We start from the raw sequence: 22,500 nt of genomic DNA, 5'->3' as shown, positions 1-22,500 counted from the left end.
CCTGCACTAGCGAACCTGACGATGCCCATGACCTGCCTTTTAACTGGACACAGATGGAGTGAGTGGAATGAAAGGTATCCATGGCTTTTCATAAAAATAAAAACAATGTATATCTTTTTATAGACAAATACAGTCTGTAGTAGTAGCAGAGTGTTTTTATAGCAATTGTACGGTGGCCCTGAAGTGCAAGACGCCACAGCATTTCACAAAACGCCACAGCATTTCAGAAAACACCACAGCATTTCACATTGGACGTTAAGGGTATTCCTTTAGGGAGAACACTTCTTGTTTGTGATTGGATAGAGCCAGCCAGAGAAGCACTGCTGCGATTGGTTGTTTTTGCTGCCAGTCAAGAAATTACGCTTGGCCCAACACATCAGCTGTTAGCTGTTGGCACTCAGAGCTCATAGTTCCTCATATATCTGTTCAGAAACTGGACAAAAGTTAAACATGTACAAACCACAGACTGTCTGTGTCATGGCGAATACAATGGCTGCTTTATTTATGTCTGCATGACGTTGTTGTTAGTGTGGTCGGAGCAGCTACAGGTTAGTTTAGCTATCGCCCCCGCCCCCTCTTCAGCGTCTTGTTTGAATGACAGCAGTAAACACAGAATTAATGCTTTATTAATTCATGTTTTTTAAGGGGCTTATCTCCATGTAAATACTTTGGTAGACTACCCAATATTCGCATCGCTCTAATCGCTCGAGTTTCACCGCGGCTGTCAGCTGTGTTTGCTCCTGTCATTCAAACAGGACGCGTTGGAGAGGGGGCGGGGCTTATCTCCATGTAAATCCTATGGGAGATACCAACTACAACCAAATGAACATATTTGACCGTGATGTAATTGTAATACACGTTTCAAAGTGATGCCGAAGTAACTACATACTGATAACGGTTAGTAAAAACTATGAATTAACGCTTTGACAAGTCTGCAGACAGACGGCAGGCGAAAAGCTTTTAAAATGCGTGTTTTCTGAATGGAATCGGATCCATTAGGCTAAACTAACCTGTAGCTGCTCCGTCCACACTCACAACAACGTCATACAGACATAAATAAAGCAGCGACTGTATTTGCCATGACAGAGACAGTCTGTGGTTTGTACATGTTTAACTTTTGTCCAGTTTCTGAACAGATATGAGGAGCTGTGAGCTCTGAGTTTCTGCTAACGGCTAACGTGTTGGGACCATGGTTGGGACATATTGCGCTGTTGGGCGTTGACCAATCACGAAGCGTAATTTCTTGACTGGCAGCAAAAACAACCAATCACAGCAGTGCTTCTCTGGCTGGCTCTGTCCAATCATAAACAAGAAGTGTTCTCCCTAAAGGAAAACCCTTTCCGTCCAATGTGAAATGCTGTGGTGTTTCCTGAAATGCTGCTGCGTTTTCTGAAATGCTGTGGCTTTTTTTTTAAATGCTGTGGTTTCTTGCACTTCAGGGCCACAGTACAATTGATCCGCGCTTCTGCACCAGTCAACAGAGCGTGCGTGTGACACATTTACTTGCAGGATGTGCACTGAAGAATGGGGCTCCCCCGAAAGCAAATCGGTAATTCGAACACTGGAGCCAAGTATTTGCATATGAGCTGTTAATAAACTGCAGGAAGCTCCATCAAATAGATAAACTAGCTTAGTTCCAAAACTAGCCTGATACAATCTTCGAGATATCAACACCTTCTGAAATAATCTCCCCTAAAACGTATTTATTTTTCAATATATATTTTTTCAGAAGTTACAAAAAAAACACAACAAAACATGATAAAACCATAGCCTATATATAAAACCCACAAAACAATAACAGCAACAAACAACAACAACAACAAACAGCAGCAGTAGCAACCTAGTACTCACTCATCAGTGGGTACTTATTATGTTATATTTACGCCCACAGTTATACAACTTATTTCAAATGCTTTTTAAATTGTAATTACTTTTCCTTAATTTTTTGCAGCTGCATTCACGAGATAGTTGAACTAGACGCTCATTTTTAGATATTTCTGAGATCTGGCGGCAACTTTTAGCTTAATGTTTAATTACTTTTTGACATGATAAAAATAAATCGTTTTTTAATCAATTTTCTAGAAGCCACAAAATGTTGTTTTCATCTTAATGAGCTGTAAAATGTTGGTAAAACAACTCTAAACTGGAACTACTCTCAATGAGAAGTCATGGCTCTTGATGTGTTTTCGATGAGAGCGCCCCCTGCAGGATCCCCTCTGAACTCACCTGCATCCCGACGACAGCGTATATGAAGAAAATCAAGGCGATGAGCAGAGCGACGTACGGCAAAGCCTGAAGAAGGTAGAAGAGGAAACGAGTTAAACTGCTCTCTGCCACTGAGCCCTAAAGCAAGGCAGCTTCCTGTTAGCCCCGCCCCCTTGACATTGGCCCCGCCTCCTGACCTGCAGTGATTTGATGAAGGTCCACAGCAGCGTCCGGATTCCTTCGCCTTTACTCAGCAGTTTGACCAATCGCATGACTCGAAACAGACGGAAGAAGGTGATCGACACTCGAGAGCTGTCCTCCCCACTCTGAGGGGGAGACGAGAGGGAGGGAGAGAGGGGGAAAGTTACTGTTATCCTCTCATTATTATTATCATTATACACCTGCCTCAGTGGACTAAAATTCAGTTATTATCAATGTATTAACCTCAAAACAACAGCATGACTGAGAGCACAATGACTAAGTCCTTTAGGTATATGTATATTTAGGGTATGGTGTGTTTATAGAGACATGTTTTTTAAATAATTGTTATACATTAAATTGTGCATACCATGAACGGAACAAATACAAATTAAATATTAATATTGTTTGTGGTATAAAGTGAACAAACGTAGAAAATGATTGAGAATGAAATGAAGTTATTCCTCTCAGTAAACAGCAGAGGGCAGCGTGCTCCATTCAATGTACTAAACACCTAAGATATGATAACCCAGGGGTCTGCAACCTTTGACCCAAAGAGCCATTTTCCCCCTTTTCCACCAATTCTTTTTGTCAGGAGCAGCAAAATATATTTCATAGCCTGATAGCTTATAAAGTTGTATATATTGTTACATCATACACAAAAAATACAGTTTTTTTGCATTTATTATTTATTACATTCTAGAAAACTGTTTACCTCTAATAAGAAACAAAGAAGTCATATAAGGAGAATACAAAAAAATACACCTCCTTTACAGGCCTACTTTAAAATGAATGAAACACAGCACTTGGGGAGTCCTCTGCACATTTGAAGAAAATTAATATAATAAAAATTGACCCAATTTGAAATAAATAAAACCTATAGCTGCCCCCTAAAAAGAGTTGACTGATTGAATTATGAGTGAAGATCGTCAGCTGTCTTCCTCTTCCGTGTTTTCCCTCCAATACGTAAAGGCTGCAGCACCTTTCACAACTTCTCTCCACGTATCAAACATACCGGTAATCCAGCATCGTTTGCTTTGAAAGCATCTAACTCTAACCACCAGAATTAAACCCTCTGTGTTCCTCCGATCATCGAGCCGGGGGTCAGGTTATTCGCCTGCAGGAAAAGGCGCTGGCGCGGGACCGTAGCAGGATGTGACGCATATTTTAGTTGATCTAATTAAAACCGTTTTGTTTTTTATTTATGTGTCACAGTATCACCTCAACATACATGATATGAAACATTTTCAACCGTGCAACAAAATATAAATAGTCCTACAAATACTTTGGTTTTATTTCCTTCTTATTTTTGTCCAAGCTCAAGGGAGCCAGAGTAGAGGGCTTGAAGAGCCGAGGGCAGCGGGTTGAGACCCCTGTGAGAACATCTGCTGAAATACTAAATGACCAAACTCAATGTTATGGTTTTACCTGATGACGGAAAATAATTAAAGTTGTGTTTGAGTACTCACACTGAACTCAGTAACTACGATGTCGACGACGCTGCCCACCACGATCAGAGCATCGAATGAGTTCCAGGCGTCCATAAAGTAATGCTGCAAAAATAAAGTATTAAATGAAATAATTCAAGTAATGAATACATGAAATTAAGCATTAAATTAAGCAATTACAAGTAATAACTAATAATAATTAAGAGAAAATGTAAGTAAATGAAGTACTAATTAAAGTAAATATATCAGGCTTTCTTCCCAGGGGCGTTTGTTTTGCTCACCCTGAGTCTGAGAGCCAGCAGCTTCAGCAGCATCTCCACAGTGAAGAGACCCGTGAACACCATGTTCAGGATGTCCATGATGTGGCTGAAGTTTTTAGACTGCTCATAGTGCTAAGGGACACCACACACACACACACACACACACACACACACACACACACACACACACACACACACACACACACACACACACACACACACACACACACACACACACACACACACACACACACACACACACACACACACACACACACACACACACACACATATTTAAAATACAATAAACACAAGGCAGTTAAATGCAACAAGGATCCATAACCTTTATTACTTCTTCAATTACTTTACATAAAGGGTTCGCAGTCACAGTCAACAGAACATAATGAGTTTAGTTGTATCTAATACATTTATTGTGCAGTTTTAAAGACCACTAATTCTGTACATTTGAACGTATTTGGGTTTATGAAAAATAAAATATGTCGGTTGGTTTGTGATAAACAACAGTTTTGCGTTGTTTGAACAGTATAAGTAGGTGTGTGTTTGTGTGTGTGTGTGTGTGTGTGTGTGTGTGTGTGTGTGTGTGTGTGTGTGTGTGTGTGTGTGTGTGTGTGTGCGTGCGTGCGTGCGTGTGTGTGTGTGTGTGTGTGTTTACCTGGACAGCCAGAGTGACGGTGTTGAGCAGGATGAGGAGGAACATGACGTACTCGAAGACGGAGGAGTTGATGATGGACCAGAACTTGTACTGGACCGGGTTCTTGGGGATGTAGAGCTTCAGCGGCTGGGCCTTCAGAGCGTACTGCACACACTGACGCTGCACACGGAGGACAAAATGCATGTTTTAAGGGTCCCCTATCATACTGTTTCTCATCAATATATTACAGGTCTCAGATATATACAGAACATGTCTCTGAGGTGTTTGGCTCCAAACACCAAACAGATCATTGCAGCATTACCCATAATCCCCTCTGTTTCAGCCCTGTTTCCAAAGTGCAGATTCTCTGTCTGTTACTTTAGATGAAAATAAGGAGCCCCTCCCCACGCCCCTCTGAGAGACATTTGGTTACAAAGAACACAATGGTGCTCTAGGAGGAGATTCAGGTGATAAGGGGGGGGGGGGTTACGTTGGTTGCTGATTGGCTAATGGTTACACAAGACAAAACATCGTTATGACATCATAAAGTGGCCAAAATCTGATCAGCTCATTTTCAGACAGGTTTTTATAGAAATGGATCAAAAAGAGAGAGAATCTTTGTTCCTGAAACGTTCAGAGTCTCTTTCCACAGAGGGGACACATGTTGATGAAGAAGAGACATGAAGAAGAGGGGACACATGTTGATGTAGAAGAGACATGAAGAAGAGGGGACACATGTTGATGTAGAAGAGACATGGAGAAGAGGGGACACATGTTGATGTAGAAGAGACATGAAGAAGAGGGGACACATGTTGATGTAGAAAAGACATGAAGAAGAGGGGACACATGTTGATGTAGAAGAGACATGGAGAAGAGGGGACACATGTTGATGTAGAAGAGACATGAAGAAGAGGGGACACATGTTGATGTAGAAGAGACATGAAGAAGAGGGGACACATGTTGATGTAGAAGAGACATGAAGAAGAGGGGACACATGTTAATGTAGAAGAGACATGAAGAAGAGGGGACACATGTTGATGTAGAAGAGACATGGAGAAGAGGGGACACATGTTGATGTAGAACAGACGTGGAGAAGAGGGGACACATGTTGATGTAGAAGAGACATGAAGAAGAGGGGACACATGTTGATGTAGAAGAGACATGAAGAAGAGGGGACACATGTTGATGTAGAAGAGACATGAAGAAGGGATGCTATCGGGATGTTAAGAGCATTCCATGGAATATAACAACAAGTGTTTCTGAAGTGAATTACCTAGCCCACCTTTAAGTATTACTGATTTGTATGGTATGTGATTTTCCCCGAGTCTGATTATTTACCTGGTTTTTGTCGAGCTCACAGTTCTTGTACTCCTGCTCTCCTTGCTCTCTGAAGGTGATGATGACGAAACCCACGAAGATGTTCATCATGAAGAAGGCGATGATGATGATGTAGACGATGAAGAAGATGGAGATCTCCACGCGGTAGTTGTAGATCGGACCAGTGTTCTCCCCGTTAGCATCGATGGCTTTATACAGCAGCCTGAGGAGAGAGGAGAGAGGGGGGAGGGGGGAGGGGGGGGGTTAAATATCTTCAATACCTGGCTTAGTGTACAGCTGCTGGAAAGTAACTAGGATGCTTATCAACTTTGGTACAAATGTTAGGTACTTATGAGTTTTATTTACTTTTATTTCATTGTATTTTTGTAATAGATTTCGTTACTTTGAAATTTAAGATTTTTTCAGAAAATACATTCAGAATTCAGGTTTTATTTAATAATCCTGCCGACAGTTTATATAAAAAATATTTAAAAAATCTTATTAGTATGTTAAAAAAATGAAGGTATCTGAATACTTCCTCCTGCATGGCATTGGTGTGTTTCTGTTCTGTTAATAATAATAACGTTTTTTTTTTATTTGCAGACTTACGCAGGCCAGCCCTCGAAGGTGGAGACGGTGAAGAGCGCCATCATCCCCATCAGAACGTTATCGAAGTTGAAGTCGCTGTTCAGCCAAATCCTCTCTCTGACCATCGGGTGGTTCACGTCTCCGTCTTTATACACCACGAAGGTCCCTCTGAACGCGCACACACACACACACACACACACACACACACACACACACACACACACACACACACACACACACACACACACAGACAGACAGACAGACAGACAGACAGACAGACAGACAGACAGACAGACAGACAGACAGACAGACAGACAGACAGACAGACAGACAGACAGACAGACAGACAGACAGACAGACAGACAGACAGACAGACAGACAGACAGACAGACAGACAGACAGACACACACACAGTGACGTCAGATCTGAGTATGTAAAACAGAAAGCTTGTCTCCAAGTTAAATACTTATTTGTCAATTGATTGAAAATGTCAGAAACAAAACATACAAGAATAATAATATATAATAATATATTTTTCAAGACGAAGCTTAAAAACTTTTCTGGTCCTGCCCCCTTTAGCGTACATTTTTTACTTGAAAATAAGAGATTAGGTAATCGTCATGAGCATCCGTGATATTGGATTAATTATTTTAAACAAATATAAATGTTTGTACATGACAACCAAAAAGAAATAACGTTTGCAATGACAAGACATAACAAGTATGAGTTCACAGGTCTTGCTTAAAAACTCACTTGCACTGTTCAGGAGTGTGTTTGGCTTCGTCTGTGCAGCGATAAAATTTACCCTGAAACACAAATCGCAAAAAACATGTGACTCATTACTTCAGTTACAAACGGCAATTCAATATAACAAAACACCCTTCTCATTTCTCTTTGTAGAAGAACGTTATAAAATATACACACTCCAAGCAACACCTGTCCTTTTATAGCAGATCCAGAAACAGCTTAAGAAATCAAAAATAAAAGTGAAATAAAGTAAACGTTGTACTTCTGGTAAGAGGTGGGATGTAGTGGAGTACAAATACTTTGTACATTTTTCTGGTATCAGTACTTTACTCCACTACTTATTTTTCTGACGACTTTTTACTTTCTACTTCTTACATTTTTACCACAAATACCTGTACTTTCTACTTCTTACATGTTGAACTCAAATACCTGTACTTTCTACTTCTTACATGTTGAACTCAAATACCTGTACTTTCTACTTCTTACATGTTGAACACAAATACCTGTACTTTCTACTTCTTACATTTTGAACACAAATACCTGTACTTTCTACTTCTTACATGTTGAACACAAATACCTGTACTTTCTACTTCTTACATTTTGAACTCAAATACCTGAACTTTCTACTTCTTCCATGTTGAACACAAATACTTGTACTATCTACTTCTTCCATGTTGAACACAAATACCTGTACTTTCTACTTCTTACATGTTGAACACAAATACCTGTACTTTCTACTTCTTACATTTTGAACTCAAATACCTGTACTTTCTACTTCTTACATGTTGAACTCAAATACCTGTACTTTCTACTTCTTACATGTTGAACACAAAGACCTGTACTTTCTACTTCTTACATGTTGAACACAAATACCTGTACTTTCTACTTCTTACATGTTGAACTCAAATACCTGTACTTTCTACTTCTTACATGTTGAACTCAAATACCTGTACTTTCTACTTCTCACATGTTGAACACAAATACCTGTACTTTCTACTTCTTACATTTTGAACACAAATACCTGTACTTTCTACTTCTTACATTCTGAACCCAAATACCTGTACTTTCTACTTCTCACATGTTGAACACAAATACCTGTACTTTCTACTTCTCACATGTTGAACACAAATACCTGTACTTTCTACTTCTCACATGTTGAACACAAATACCTGTACTTTCTACTTCTTACATGTTGAACTCAAATACCTGTACTTTCTACTTCTTACATTCTGAACCCAAATACCTGTACTTTCTACTTCTCACATGTTGAACACAAATACCTGTACTTTCTACTTCTTACATTTTTACCACAAATACCTGTACTTTCTACTTCTTACATGTTGAACACAAATACCTGTACTTTCTACTTCTTACATTTTGAACACAAATACCTGTACTTTCTACTTCTTACATGTTGAACACAAATACCTGTACTTTCTACTTCTTACATTTTGAACTCAAATACCTGAACTTTCTACTTCTTCCATGTTGAACACAAATACTTGTACTATCTACTTCTTCCATGTTGAACACAAATACCTGTACTTTCTACTTCTTACATGTTGAACACAAATACCTGTACTTTCTACTTCTTACATTTTGAACTCAAATACCTGTACTTTCTACTTCTTACATGTTGAACTCAAATACCTGTACTTTCTACTTCTTACATGTTGAACACAAAGACCTGTACTTTCTACTTCTTACATGTTGAACACAAATACCTGTACTTTCTACTTCTTACATTTTGAACTCAAATACCTGTACTTTCTACTTCTTACATGTTGAACTCAAATACCTGTACTTTCTACTTCTTACATGTTGAACACAAATACCTGTACTTTCTACTTCTTACATTTTGAACTCAAATACCTGTACTTTCTACTTCTTACATTTTGAACACAAATACCTGTACTTTCTACTTCTTACATTTTGAACTCAAATACCTGTACTTTCTACTTCTCACATGTTGAACACAAATACCTGTACTTTCTACTTCTTACATGTTGAACTCAAATACCTGTACTTTCTACTTCTTACATTTTGAACACAAATACCTGTACTTTCTACTTCTCACATGTTGAACACAAATACCTGTACTTTCTACTTCTTACATGTTGAACACAAATACCTGTACTTTCTACTTCTTACATTTTGAACTCAAATACCTGAACTTTCTACTTCTTCCATGTTGAACACAAATACTTGTACTATCTACTTCTTCCATGTTGAACACAAATACCTGTACTTTCTACTTCTTACATGTTGAACACAAATACCTGTACTTTCTCTTACATTTTGAACTCAAATACCTGTACTTTCTACTTCTTACATGTTGAACTCAAATACCTGTACTTTCTACTTCTTACATGTTGAACACAAATACCTGTACTTTCTACTTCTCACATGTTGAACACAAATACCTGTACTTTCTACTTCTTACATTTTGAACACAAATACCTGTACTTTCTACTTCTTACATGTTGAACTCAAATACCTGTACTTTCTACTTCTTACATTCTGAACCCAAATACCTGTACTTTCTACTTCTCACATGTTGAACACAAATACCTGTACTTTCTACTTCTTTCATGTTGAACACAAATACCTGTACTTTCTACTTCTTACATGTTGAACACAAATACCTGTACTTTCTACTTCTTTCATGTTGAACACAAATACCTGTACTTTCTACTTCTTACATTTTGAACACAAATACCTGTACTTTCTACTTCTTACATGTTGAACACAAATACCTGTACTTTCTACTTCTCACATGTTGAACTCAAATACCTGTACTTTCTACTTCTCTCATTTTCCAAACCGGTTCGTTCCTTTAGTCTGAATGTGTGTTTGGTGGCGTGATCATTATTATTTAGAGTCATTGCGTGCCTATTGATTTGAACACGATCCGTGTATCCATCATTTCCTGGTCTTCTCTAAAGAAGAGGGACCAATGAAAACGTTGTCATGTTGCCGTTGTTCAGCATGGAAACATTCATTAGCTAACAATGACATTATTGTTCTATTAATATAAAGGGAGGTCAGGTACTCTTTAAAACAGCTGGGAGTTATGGGTACTTTTTACTGAAGTACATTTCAAAGCCTCTTTACTTTTATTTGAGTAAAGAAGTTTAGTCAGCACTTCTACTTTTACCAGAGTATTTTTAAACACGAGTATCTGTACTTCTACTAGAGTAAAGGCTGTGTGTAATTTTGCCATCTGGTTCAGTCTCACCTTGAAGAGCTGGACTCCGATGCAGGCAAACATGAACTGCAGCAGCGTCGTGACGATCATGATGTTCCCGATCGTCTTGATGGCCACGAACACACACTGGACCACATGCTGCACACACACACACACACACACACACACACACACACACACACACACACACACACACACACACACACACACACACACACACACACACACACACACACACACACACACACACACACACACACACACACACACACACACACACACACACACACACACACACACATATATATATAACACTTGGTCACTTGTATTTTTTTTTATGTTTTAAGTATACTGTATGTCACTTTGTGTACTTAGGATGCATTTGATTAAAAAAAAAGCCTTTCAATATACTGTATGTATCCAGTTTATTTACACAAACACGGTGTGTGTCAGTGTGTGTCGTTGTGTGTCATATCATTCAAACAGTGTGTGTGTGTGTGTGTCCTAGCATTACTATCCTTGTGGGGACCTAAATCTGTTTACACAGTCACGTGTGGGGACTCGCCTCCCTTATGGGGATTTTAGGGTGAAGACTTGGTTAGGTTTAGGGTAAAGGTTAGGGTTAGGGTTAGGCATGTGTTGGTTATGGTTAAGGTTAGGATAAGTCTCCAGGAAATGCATGTAAGTCAATGTAATGTCCCCTGAAGTGATGTATACATGGTATGTGTGTGTGTGTGTGTGTGTGTGTGTGTGTGTGTGTGTGTGTGTGTGTGTGTGTGTGTGTGTGTGTGTGTGTGTGTGTGTGTGTGTGTGTGTGTGTGTGTGTGTGTGTGTGTGTGTTTACCTTCAGTCCTTTGGCTCTGTTGATGGCTCTCAGAGGTCGGAGCACTCGGAGGACTCGCAGTATCTTCACTACCGAGATCGCACTAGAGCTGCAAACACACAAACACAGAGAGTCAGAAACAATTACACAAAATATAAAACGAGTTATACTCCATGTAAAGCTGCAGTTATAAGAGCTGTAGCTGCTGTATTCTCCCAGCAGAGGGCAGCACACACACGCACGCACGCACGCACACACACACACACACACACACACACACACACACAGCTAAACTGCTAAAGGGCCAATGCTGCATGCCTGAGTGTAAAAATCAACAATCAGTGTTTAAATTGAGAGATAAAAAAATCACAGTTGGTTTTTGAGAAGCTTTTTGTTTCTTAAGTTATGTGGTTTTGCAGTTGAGGTTTCTTTTAGAGGTCAGACATTTGAATCACAGCTGCATTTGAATAGTTGAAATCTTCATTCGATGCAAACTACCAAAATAAAAATAAAGATATTAATATAAACATAAGAATTAAATGTAAAATGTCCGAAAAGATAATAGAAAAAAATATGTAAATTAACTAAACAAATATAAATTAGAATGAATCGTCTTAAGAGGGCAATCGCTATAGAATGGACAAATGTGAACAAACTATGAATAAATATATTAAGGATCTGTCAGCATGTGTTGCTTTAGAAAAACTAACATATGTTACCAAAGGAAAGCTGGCAGTTTTTCAAAATATCTGCGAGAGCTTCATGGAGTTTTTGAAAAATAATGTTCCTAATAATCAATAAAACCAAAGACCGGGGCGGGGGGCAACGGGAATACGATTATAAAGTGTAGTAGCCCACGTCATATTCTTTCAGATTTCTGTACTTTGTTATCCCTTTATCATCTCTGCATCACATTATACGTCATTCGTTGGACGCTTTTATCCAAAGCGACTTATACACATTCAGTACTGTGGACAATCCCCACAGGAGCAATTTGGGGTGAAGTGTCTCAGGGAGCCAACGACATGCTGACTGCAGTGGGACTCGAACTTGCTACCCCGTGATTCAAAGTACAGCACACTATCCACTGAGCCACAGCCTCCCTGTACAGTGTACTGACCTGTGTTTATTTACATGCCTATTCATCTGATCGTACACTGTATCTGCCACCGAGACTGACCGGTCTGTGTGTGTGTAATGTTCGTTATATTTGAAAACTTCAATAAGAATATTGTAAAAAAATAAATAATAATAATGAATTATCTTGAAGTCAAATGTGAACGAATTGTTTTCAAACTGATGTGGTACTGACTGGAGGAAGAAGGAGACGAGCGACACGCTGACCACCAGGAGATCCAGCAGATTGAACCAGTTCCTGCAGAACGAGCCCGGGTGGAGGAACGCTCCGTGAACCACCATCTGTAAAACAGAGAGAGAACATTAAAGACCGAGCAGAAGAAGAAGAAGAAGAAGAAGAAGAAGAAGAAGAAGAAGAACAAAACCAACATACTTGCCAACCTTTAGACCTCAGAAATCGGGAGCATTTCAAAATGCAAAATTGGGGAGGGGGAGGGGGGTGCTAGTGGATCGCCGGAGCTGTTAGATTAACATTAACATGCTTATTGTATTTGTAAGTGCACTGCCTTGCGGCCTGTAGCACCGTCCTTGATGGAGCATATGTGTGGGCTGGACCTGTATTTTACAGGAAAGGAGTGAGCAGAGAGTAGAGTAGTTGTCGATTCTTGTTCTGTTTTCTGTGAATATCTGCCTCACCCTCTCAGACTTTGAGTTGCGCGCGCTACTAAAGACACGTGTTACCATGGGAACCAAACAATGGTGTAGCTGTATTAAAGTCCGAGTGGAAACAGTTGTGTGTAAATCTGATTTTGTCAGAAATCGGGAGAAATGCGGGAGAAATATGACCCCGGGAGGAAACCGGGAGAGGGCAGTGAAATCGGGAGTCTCCCGCGAAAATCGGGAGGGTTGACAAGTATGAACACCAACCAACAAGAATAAGAAAACAAGAACAAGAAAGTTATTTAATGCTAACTAAAGGTTTTAGTTTGTTCACCTTAAACATAATCTCCACAGTGAAGATGGAGGTGAAGGCGTAGTCGGCATATCCCAGAATCTACACAAACAAATACAAAAATAAAAACATTTAAAGATATACATAGAAAAAAAGAAATACTCAGATATAGTTCATGACTTTAAAGGGTTTTTTTAAAAAGATTTTTGAGAGATAATATGTGAGGATTATTGCAAAAGGAACCCCAACAGGCTGAGATTCAAGATTCAAAGTCTTTATTAAAAGAGAAAATAAACTACATGAACAAATAGTGTAAGAAAAGTTAAAAAACAAACAACAAATATAACAAAATAAAAGCCAACATTGGAGAAGAACATGAGACATGGCAGCAACCCACATCTTGAGAGAAGAGATTCCCTTTGCATATGATCCAGCTTATTACACTAAATCAATAATGGGACACAACACACTGATTCAAACAGGATTGTGTTGATTTAAAAACGATTGTATGGCTTCTGCAAAGAGAACGGTCCATTCCACGGTCTGGAAACAGCTGGAAAGGCAATATAATCATATTTAAAGGAATAAAATCAATGTTAAATTAAAAACAATTATTTTCCAAGATACAGAGCAGGAGTGGGGACATTTATTTCCATAATGTTTCTAGTGAACATCTGAGTCTAAGAGGGACACAAATAAGCACTTTAAGAGGACTAATACATACAGTATATGGAGTAACATGGTGTTTAAGTTACAGCTTACATCTTCATCTCGATATATAAAGTACAGTTACACGACCAGCAAGATATAAAGGAACATACAAACAGAATAATGCTCAATAGCGGACCAATTCAAAAATAATTTTCTTCATTTGTGTCTTTTAATCCAGGACAGAGGCGGCTAACAACGAGTTAACTTCCTCTCAGTGTGTGTGTGTGTGTGTGTGTGTGTGTGTGTGTGTGTGTGTGTGTGTGTGTGTGTGTGTGTGTGTGTGTGTGTGTGTGTGTGTGTGTTGATTGTATGTTATAAGTAATTTCTTCCCTCAGCTGCTGCTAATTGCTACGTCTTGCATGAAGCCAGCTGCTGCACAGCGAGTGTGTCAGTGTGTGTGTGTGTGTGTGTGTGTGTGTGTGTGTGTGTGTGTGTGTGTGTGTGTGTGTGTGTGTGTGTGTGTGTGTGTGTGTGTGTGTGTGTGTGTGTGTGTGTGTGTGTGTGTGTGTGTGTGTATACACTTTTTCTCAGGATCAGACAGTAAACTGGTGATTTTCTCCCTCCATGTGTTTCCATGTGTTTCCCTCTATAACCCGGTAAGTCAGTGACCCAGTTCTTCGGTAATCTGCTGCCGCCCCGCCCCGCTCAGACCTCAGAGGTGTATGTCCGCATCATTATCGTGATGAGACAACCAGAGACACATTCAGATACTCCGTCATTATCAGGGAGGCAACTATTCTCCACACCGGGAACTCATCACATCCAGAGTTTACATGCACTGACTTTAACTCATTCTCTTATGGTGCAAAACAATAGATATTAAGCAACCAGTCATGCCAACATTATTACACTGTAATCTGAGTTTTTCAATTTTAACTGGATTGTAATATTATATTTTAACTGTACTATGTAATATTTGATTGACCTGTACTTAAATCTTGTTTTATAATTGTTTGTGTGATAGAGATTATGAAATGTTTTTAGTGTTTGTTGATTGTTGTACCTACCAAAGGACTGCAGATGGAAATGAGCTATTAGCTCAAATCTGGCCTGATTCATCCCTTCTCTTTTCTGAGATTATTGTAGTATTTGTTTGCATGGTACTTGTTGAAATAAATACATAATAAGAAGCTTAATAAGATCACACCACGAGCAAGTTCACATGTTTCTACAGCAGCTAGAGGCTAATAGCTAACTGCTAACAGCTAACGGCTAACAGCAGCGCTACATATCATGAAACCAGTGGTGTAATCTAACTAAGTACATTTATTTTGACAAAGACCCATAAAACTGTGTAATTCAGCATTAATATCTTATTAATAGTAATACATGTATGTATGTATTGTAATGTGTGCAAATTTGAACTTCTCAATTTTGTATACATTTTCTGATCTAACATTTTTATTTAATCTTATTTTTAATAGACATTTCACTTTTCAAGTTTATCTGAATATTTGTAATTTATTTGTTTAATTAAATGGACAAAGGTAACATATTGAAGGCCAGAAACAGAGAGATAAAAGCAGAGGATTTGACACTCACGTTGTTCCTGAAGGAGTGAGCTCTGATTGGATCCTCGGCCGCCAGCGAGCAGCTGCTGAGGATGATGAAGACGAGGATGAGGTTGGTGAAGATGTGGTGGTGGATCAGAAAGTGGCAGCCACGACGGATACTGCAGAGAGAAAGAGAGAATCAGTTAAAAGCAGAGGCGGGAAGTAGTGGAGTACAAATAGCCTACTTCCTTACTGTACTTAAGTACATGTTTCTGCTATCAGTGCTTTACTCCACTACTTACCTTTCTGACAACTTTTTACTTTTACTTCTTACATTTTGAACACAAATACCTGTACTTTCTACTTCTTACATTTTGAACTCAAATACCTGTACTTTCTACTTCTTACATGTTGAACACAAATACCTGTACTTTCTACTTCTTACATGTTGAACTCAAATACCTGTACTTTCTACTTCTTACATGTTGAACTCAAATACCTGTACTTTCTACTTCTTACATTTTGAACACAAATACCTGTACTTTCTACTTCTTACATGTTGAACACAAATACCTGTACTTTCTACTTCTTACATGTTGAACACAAATACCTGTACTTTCTACTTCTTACATGTTGAACACAAATACCTGTACTTTCTACTTCTCACATGTTGAACACAAATACCTGTACTTTCTACTTCTTACATGTTGAACACAAATACCTGTACTTTCTACTTCTCACATGTTGAACACAAATACCTGTACTTTCTACTTCTTACATGTTGAACACAAATACCTGTACTTTCTACTTCTTACATGTTGAACACAAATACCTGTACTTTCTACTTCTTACATGTTGAACACAAATACCTGTACTTTCTACTTCTCACATTTTGAACCCAAATACCTGTACTTTCTACTTCTCACATTTTGAACACAAATACCTGTACTTTCTACTTCTCACATTTCCCAAACAGGCTGGTTCCTTTAGTCTGAATGTGTGTTTGGTGGCGTGATCATTATTATTTAGAGTCATTGCGTGCCTATTGATTTGAACATGATCCGTGTATCCATCATTTCCTGGTCCTCTCTAAAGAAGAGGGACCAATGAAAACGTTGTCATGTTGCCGTTGGTCACCATGGAAACATTCATTAGCTAACAATGACATTATTGTTCTATTAATATAAAGGGAGGTCAGGTACTCTTTAAAACAGCTGCTAGTTATGGGTACTTTTTACTGAAGTACATTTCAAAGCCTCTTTACTTTTACTTGAGTAAAGAAGTTTAGTCAGTACTTCTACTTTCACCAGAGTATTTTTAAACACGAGTATCTGTACTTCTACTAGAGTAAAGGATGTGTGTACTTTTGCCATCTCAGGTTTCAGGTACATATGTGTTACTTACGGGTTTGTTTTGCTGAGGCAGAAGAACGCACTGCCTTCTGGGATTGGTTGAACTTTCTCTTTGGGAGGAGCCAGGTCAGCGATCTTTAACTGGGCTCCTGCATCTGTGTCAGAAAAGAAAGAAGACATCTTATGATAAAACACCTTAAAACCCCACAAGTGAAATAAGCATTATCTTGCATATTGAATTATAAATCAATGTATCTGATAATGAACTGCTCTGTAAATATACAAGAGTGGGCCAACCATCATCTGGTTGCCCGGACTATAGATTATGATGATGGTTCAAACAGAAACACACACATCATACATCACCAACACCATAGAAAATACATTTAAAAAAGGCTAAACAAATGTGTTGAGGCTGACCACCTTCTATAGGCAGCTCCTCTTCCTCCTCGTACTCTGTGTCTTCATCGATGTCCACCTGCAGAAACAGCCGAGCTTCAGATTGATGGAGTCACATTTTAAATGATACTGTTTCTCATCAATATATTACATGTCTCTGATATATACAGAACATGTCTCTGAAGTGTTTGGCTCCAAACACGTAACAGATCATTGCAGCATTACCCATAATCCCCTCTGTTTCAGCCGTTTCCAAAGTGCTGATTCTTTGTCTGTTACTTTAGAATGAAAATAAGGAGCCCCTCGCCCCCTCCCCACGCCCCTCTGATACCTCATTCACACCAACGCAACTCCGGTTCAAGCTCCGTGTTAGAGCTTTTCAGGTTCAGAACCGGTTCTTCGGTTTAGCTCCGGCTCTTTTCACACCGCCCAGAGTCCGACTGGTAATGCGTCATTGCGTCATTGTTTGCGTCATGACGTAACCGTTTGCGTGCCTGCTTCATAAAGCCAAACCGCGCGGATGAAATCGGTTGCATTCATTTCTTATGGCTCTATCTGCAGCTTTTCCGGAGTCTTTTCTGTTGTTTAGACTATATTCTTATAAAAAAGTGTACTCGTGTCAATAAAGTTTTTTTAAAAACACAACTGCTTCTGAGGTCGGTCTTATTTCTTAAGGTGGACTGAACCATGAGTGTGGAGTAACGTTGTATCTTTCATTTAAATGAACTGTAACCTTCACCCAGGTATGTAACAACTGTTCTCAAATGAACACGTGAAGTAAAGTTCAATATTTATAGTTTTATAGATTTATAATAAATTATAATGAGAGGTGATCAACGTGAATGCTCAGGTTCCACCTTAACACGCAGACACGTTGCTTCACCATGAGCAGAAACCTTTATATATACAGTCTATGGCAGAAACACTGAAACTCTGAAACTCTTGTTAAGTTTCTCGTTGTGTACAAACTGGATAAAACGCTGGCTTTTTGTTGTTGTTCAGGAGTTGATCCTGCCCCTGCCCCCGCCTCGACGTAAGCGTGATGTATGTGGTGCTTTTGCTCTGGCCGGACAATTCTTTGGTGCTTGAAATGAACCGGATTCCGGAGCTAAGAGGCTGCTCCGCTGTGGTGTGAACACGAAAACCCGGTGCTTTTCAAGCTCCAGCTCCGAACCGGCCCTGAAACACCGTTGGTGTGAATGAGGTATTAGAGAGATTGGGTTCAAAAGAACTCAATAGCCGCTTTCACACCGGAGTACTTTTCCCTTTTAGTTCCGATAGTTCCTGGGATTTTGCGTTCACACCAAAAAGAGAACTTAGTTAATGAGAACGTTTACCCCCTTTTTAGTGCCTGCTAGAGAGGTGGTACTATCCTGGGGAGAAAAAAGTTCAAATTTCTGATTGGCTGGGCGAATTGCAAACCACGCCCCGTAAAACTCTGAAAAGTTTTTTGAAGCCGCCATTGTATTTGCTGGCATTAGCATTATTAGCATTAGCATTCTCTCACCAACGGAGAGAGAATAACTTATGGCAACACAAGAGAAAACATGAGAGCGGTGGAGATGAGGAGGTGTCGGCGTTCTGGCGATTTACTCTGAAGGCTTCAGTAGAAGCTGCTGGGAGTCCCAGCAGCTTCTACTGAAGCCAGTCCCCAACTCCGGGGACTTCCGGCCGGGGACTTCAGGTGGCAGTATACGCCGTGAAGTTGTTTGCAGCCTGCCATTAAACCCAAAGCAGAGGAAGAAGAAGTGACGTCAGCGGCTTCATTTGTGTAATCTTCCCTCAGGGACTTATTCCGGTGTGAACGCGATCGGCTCTTTAGTTCCATGGGGGTACTAAGGTGCCGCTGACACGGGAACGTTTGCGTTTATGCATAGTATGCGTTTTCAAAAAAGTCTTACGTTCACACGTATTCGTTTCATTTGACGTGTCTGTTCACACGAGAACGCTGGAAACGCTGTAGTATATATGCCGGGACTGTAAGTGGCGCTGTAACTTCCGCTACAAAATACACCAAAAGCACCGAAGAAGACCCTGGAGCAATGTTGCCATGGCTACCCTTCTGTTTATGCCCCGCGGTGGATTTAGCAACATGTAGTTCATGTAATTCTCCGTGTCCACTTGTTGCTGATGGTTGTGGTAGAGGAGCTGTAGATTTTGCACTAACATCTGTAGCATGGTCGAGCTGTAGATGTTCTACTAACATCTGTAGCATGGTCAGTAGCAGTAGCACTAGCAGTAGCTACTGACAGTAGCTACTGGCCATGCCACAGCAGTGAGCAGCAGAGGCGGGGAGAGGTGGGGCTATCGTTATTTATTCAGGAAATGATCGTATAGAGGCGATATATATACACGGACTCATTTGACCCTCCAGAGCATTTCGTTTGCAAATCTATCCACCTTGGGACCCGTTATCGTTTGTGGGGTCCGTTTCTATCGTTTTGTTACGGCCTCGTGTAAATGAAAGGGTTATGCAAGAGAAACTATGCAGATCCAGCCCGTTTTGTTCTCGTGTAAACGGCACCTAAGTGCTGGGAACTAAGTACGGCAAAGGACTTGGTGTGAAAGCGGCTAATGTTGCTCTAGGAGGAGATTCAGGTTATAAGGTGTGTGGGGGGGGGTTACCACTCTTCTTCATGTCTCTTCTACATCAACATGTGTCCCCTCTTCTTCATGTCTCTTCTACATCAACATGTGTCCCCTCTTCTTCATGTCTCTTCTACATCAACATGTGTCCCCTCTTCTTCATGTCTCTTTTACATCAGCATGTGTCCCCTCTGTGGAAAGAGACTCTGAAAGTTTCAGGAACAAAGATTCTCTCTCTTTTTGATCCATTCTATAAAAACCTGTCTGAAAATGAGCTGATCAGATTTTGGCCACTTTATGATGTCATAACGATATTTTGGCTTGTGTAACCATTAGCCAATCAGCAACCAAGGACACATGTTGATGTAGAAGAGACATGAAGAAGAGGGGACACATGTTGATGTAGAGGAGACATGAAGAAGAGGATTTTGCATAATAGGTCCCCTTTAAAGATATATTAATTCCTATAATGTTAACAATCTTTGAGCATCAGATGCTTCGAGTCAAAGTCTCTGTATAAAAGACATGAAGAAGTGGATTATGAATAATAGGTGACCTTTAAGATAAAACATTAAAGATCAAAGTCATACCTCGATGTTCACCTTCACTTCTTCCTCTTCTTCTGCTCCTTCTCCTCCCTCTTCTGCAGCCGGCTCGGTTTCCTCCGGCTTGGTCTTTCTGCAGAAACAACAGGAAATAATTAAACCCTTTATCCTCACCATTTTGATCCTCTCTTTTCCGTCTTGTTTGTTCTGGTTCTGTCTACCATTATAACATCTCTTTTCAAAATGAAAGAAGCTGCACCGACTGCACACTTTTCTATTTGTTCAGTGAGTGTATCCTATGTTTTTATTTTAGCTGTAGTATTGTGGTATATCATAGTGACCGTGTGTGCTACACTGTATGTTTAAACTTGCTTTATTTTATTTCTTACATTGTGTGTTCTGCAGATACTCGCTACCTTAACACACACACTTTTGATTATTGAATATTTTGCACATTTCTGCACAATAATATCACTTTAACTACCCGTCTTTCTTAATGTCATACATGTATTGTATTGACTATTTTCCATATTTACATTGCTTGTAAACATTACAATTATTTCTTATTTTAGACTTTTGGATTATTATTATTATTATTATAGATTTTATAATAGTTTTATTTCCATATTTGCTACTATTTTAAATTCCTCTTACTGTGTTCATATATGCACTCCCAAGTAAATTCCTTGTATGTAAGAAACCTAATTTGCATAAATGCTGATTTGTATTCTGACAGGTAAACATAGAGTATATTATAGTGTCGACATGTATTGTATTTACTTTGTGTTTATAATATATGAAGATGTAATTATTTGATTACAGCAGCAGTTCATTATCAGGCTTTGCGTATGACTAAACGTATTAATATGTAAATATACACATAAACACAGGAGTTGGACTCACTCGTCCTTCTTGGTATCTCCGTCCCCTCCTGCCAGGTTGTCCACGGCGATGGCCAAGAAGACGTTCAGCAGGATGTCTGACACACGTTAAGAAAACACAACAAACTACAGAAAGGGGGCCTATTATGCAAAATCCACTTCTTCATATCTATTCTACATCAACATGTGTCCCCTCTTCTTCATGTCTCTTCTACATCAACATGTGTCCCCTCTTCTTCATGCCTCTTCTACATCAACATGTGTCCCCTCTTCTTCATGTCTTCATGTCTCTTCTACATCAACATGTGTCCCCTCTGTGGAAAGAGACTCTGAAAGTTTCAGGAACAAATATTCTCTCTCTTTTTGTCCTGATCCATTTCTATAAAAACCTGTCTGAAAATGAGCTGATCAGATTTTGGCCACTTTATGATGTCATAACGATGTTTTGTCTTGTGTAACCATTAGCCAATCAGCAGCCAAGGTAACCCCCCCCCCCCCCCCCCCCCCCCACACCTTATCACCTGAATCTCCTCCTAGAGCACCATTGTGTTCTTTGTCACCAAATCTCTCAGAGGGGCGTGGGGAGGGGCTCCTTATTTTCATCTAAAGTAACAAACATTGAATCAGCACTTTGGAAACAGGGCTGAAACAGAGGGGATTATGGGTAATGCTGCAATGATCTGTTTGGTGTTGGGAGACAAACACTTCAGAGACATGCTTTGTATTTATCTGAGACCTGTAATATGTTGATGAAACACAGTATAATAGGGGACCTTTAAAAGGAAACATTTTTTTTTTATCTGACAGCTGCAGGTTCTGTTTAGGGCAATATGCTGCTAATTATGTTTTATTCTAATATTAGCATGTCCACAGTGAAACAACAGCCTGTGGGTGAAGTGGTAGCGTGCTTGTTAGCATGCTAAAACCGTACGCTGCATTACACTGAGAGTTATAAATAAAGTGAGTGTCCCCAAACACGTACCATCATCCCATTTAACAAGTGCATTCAAAATGAAATGCCTAAATAATACAAAAATAATAATTATATAGTTAAGAAA

The 22,500-nt window shown here is 39.5% G+C and overlaps 1 protein-coding gene across 1 annotated transcript in view; it reads right to left on the bottom strand.

Annotated features, from left to right (window-relative positions):
- The window catches only part of cacna1fb (calcium channel, voltage-dependent, L type, alpha 1F subunit), a 77,256-nt gene that overhangs the window by 9,626 nt on the left and 45,130 nt on the right, over positions 1-22,500 (bottom strand). Inside the window, exons 18-34 of the mRNA XM_079676907.1 lie at positions 21,465-21,540; positions 20,607-20,694; positions 17,455-17,509; positions 17,084-17,186; positions 15,729-15,858; positions 13,518-13,577; positions 12,759-12,865; positions 11,468-11,555; positions 10,654-10,761; positions 7,422-7,474; positions 6,690-6,836; positions 6,102-6,303; positions 4,785-4,943; positions 4,133-4,243; positions 3,873-3,956; positions 2,403-2,531; positions 2,227-2,292 (exon numbers count right to left, since the gene is read on the bottom strand). Coding sequence (XP_079533033.1) covers positions 2,227-2,292; positions 2,403-2,531; positions 3,873-3,956; positions 4,133-4,243; positions 4,785-4,943; positions 6,102-6,303; positions 6,690-6,836; positions 7,422-7,474; positions 10,654-10,761; positions 11,468-11,555; positions 12,759-12,865; positions 13,518-13,577; positions 15,729-15,858; positions 17,084-17,186; positions 17,455-17,509; positions 20,607-20,694; positions 21,465-21,540 — 1,766 coding nt within the window. The remainder of the gene's footprint in view (positions 1-2,226; positions 2,293-2,402; positions 2,532-3,872; positions 3,957-4,132; positions 4,244-4,784; positions 4,944-6,101; positions 6,304-6,689; positions 6,837-7,421; positions 7,475-10,653; positions 10,762-11,467; positions 11,556-12,758; positions 12,866-13,517; positions 13,578-15,728; positions 15,859-17,083; positions 17,187-17,454; positions 17,510-20,606; positions 20,695-21,464; positions 21,541-22,500) is intronic.

This window comes from Notothenia rossii (genome assembly GCF_949606895.1).
Source record: "Notothenia rossii genome assembly, chromosome: 4".
Taxonomy (NCBI): domain Eukaryota; kingdom Metazoa; phylum Chordata; class Actinopteri; order Perciformes; family Nototheniidae; genus Notothenia; species Notothenia rossii.
This window is presented reverse-complemented; position numbering and strand designations above follow the sequence as displayed.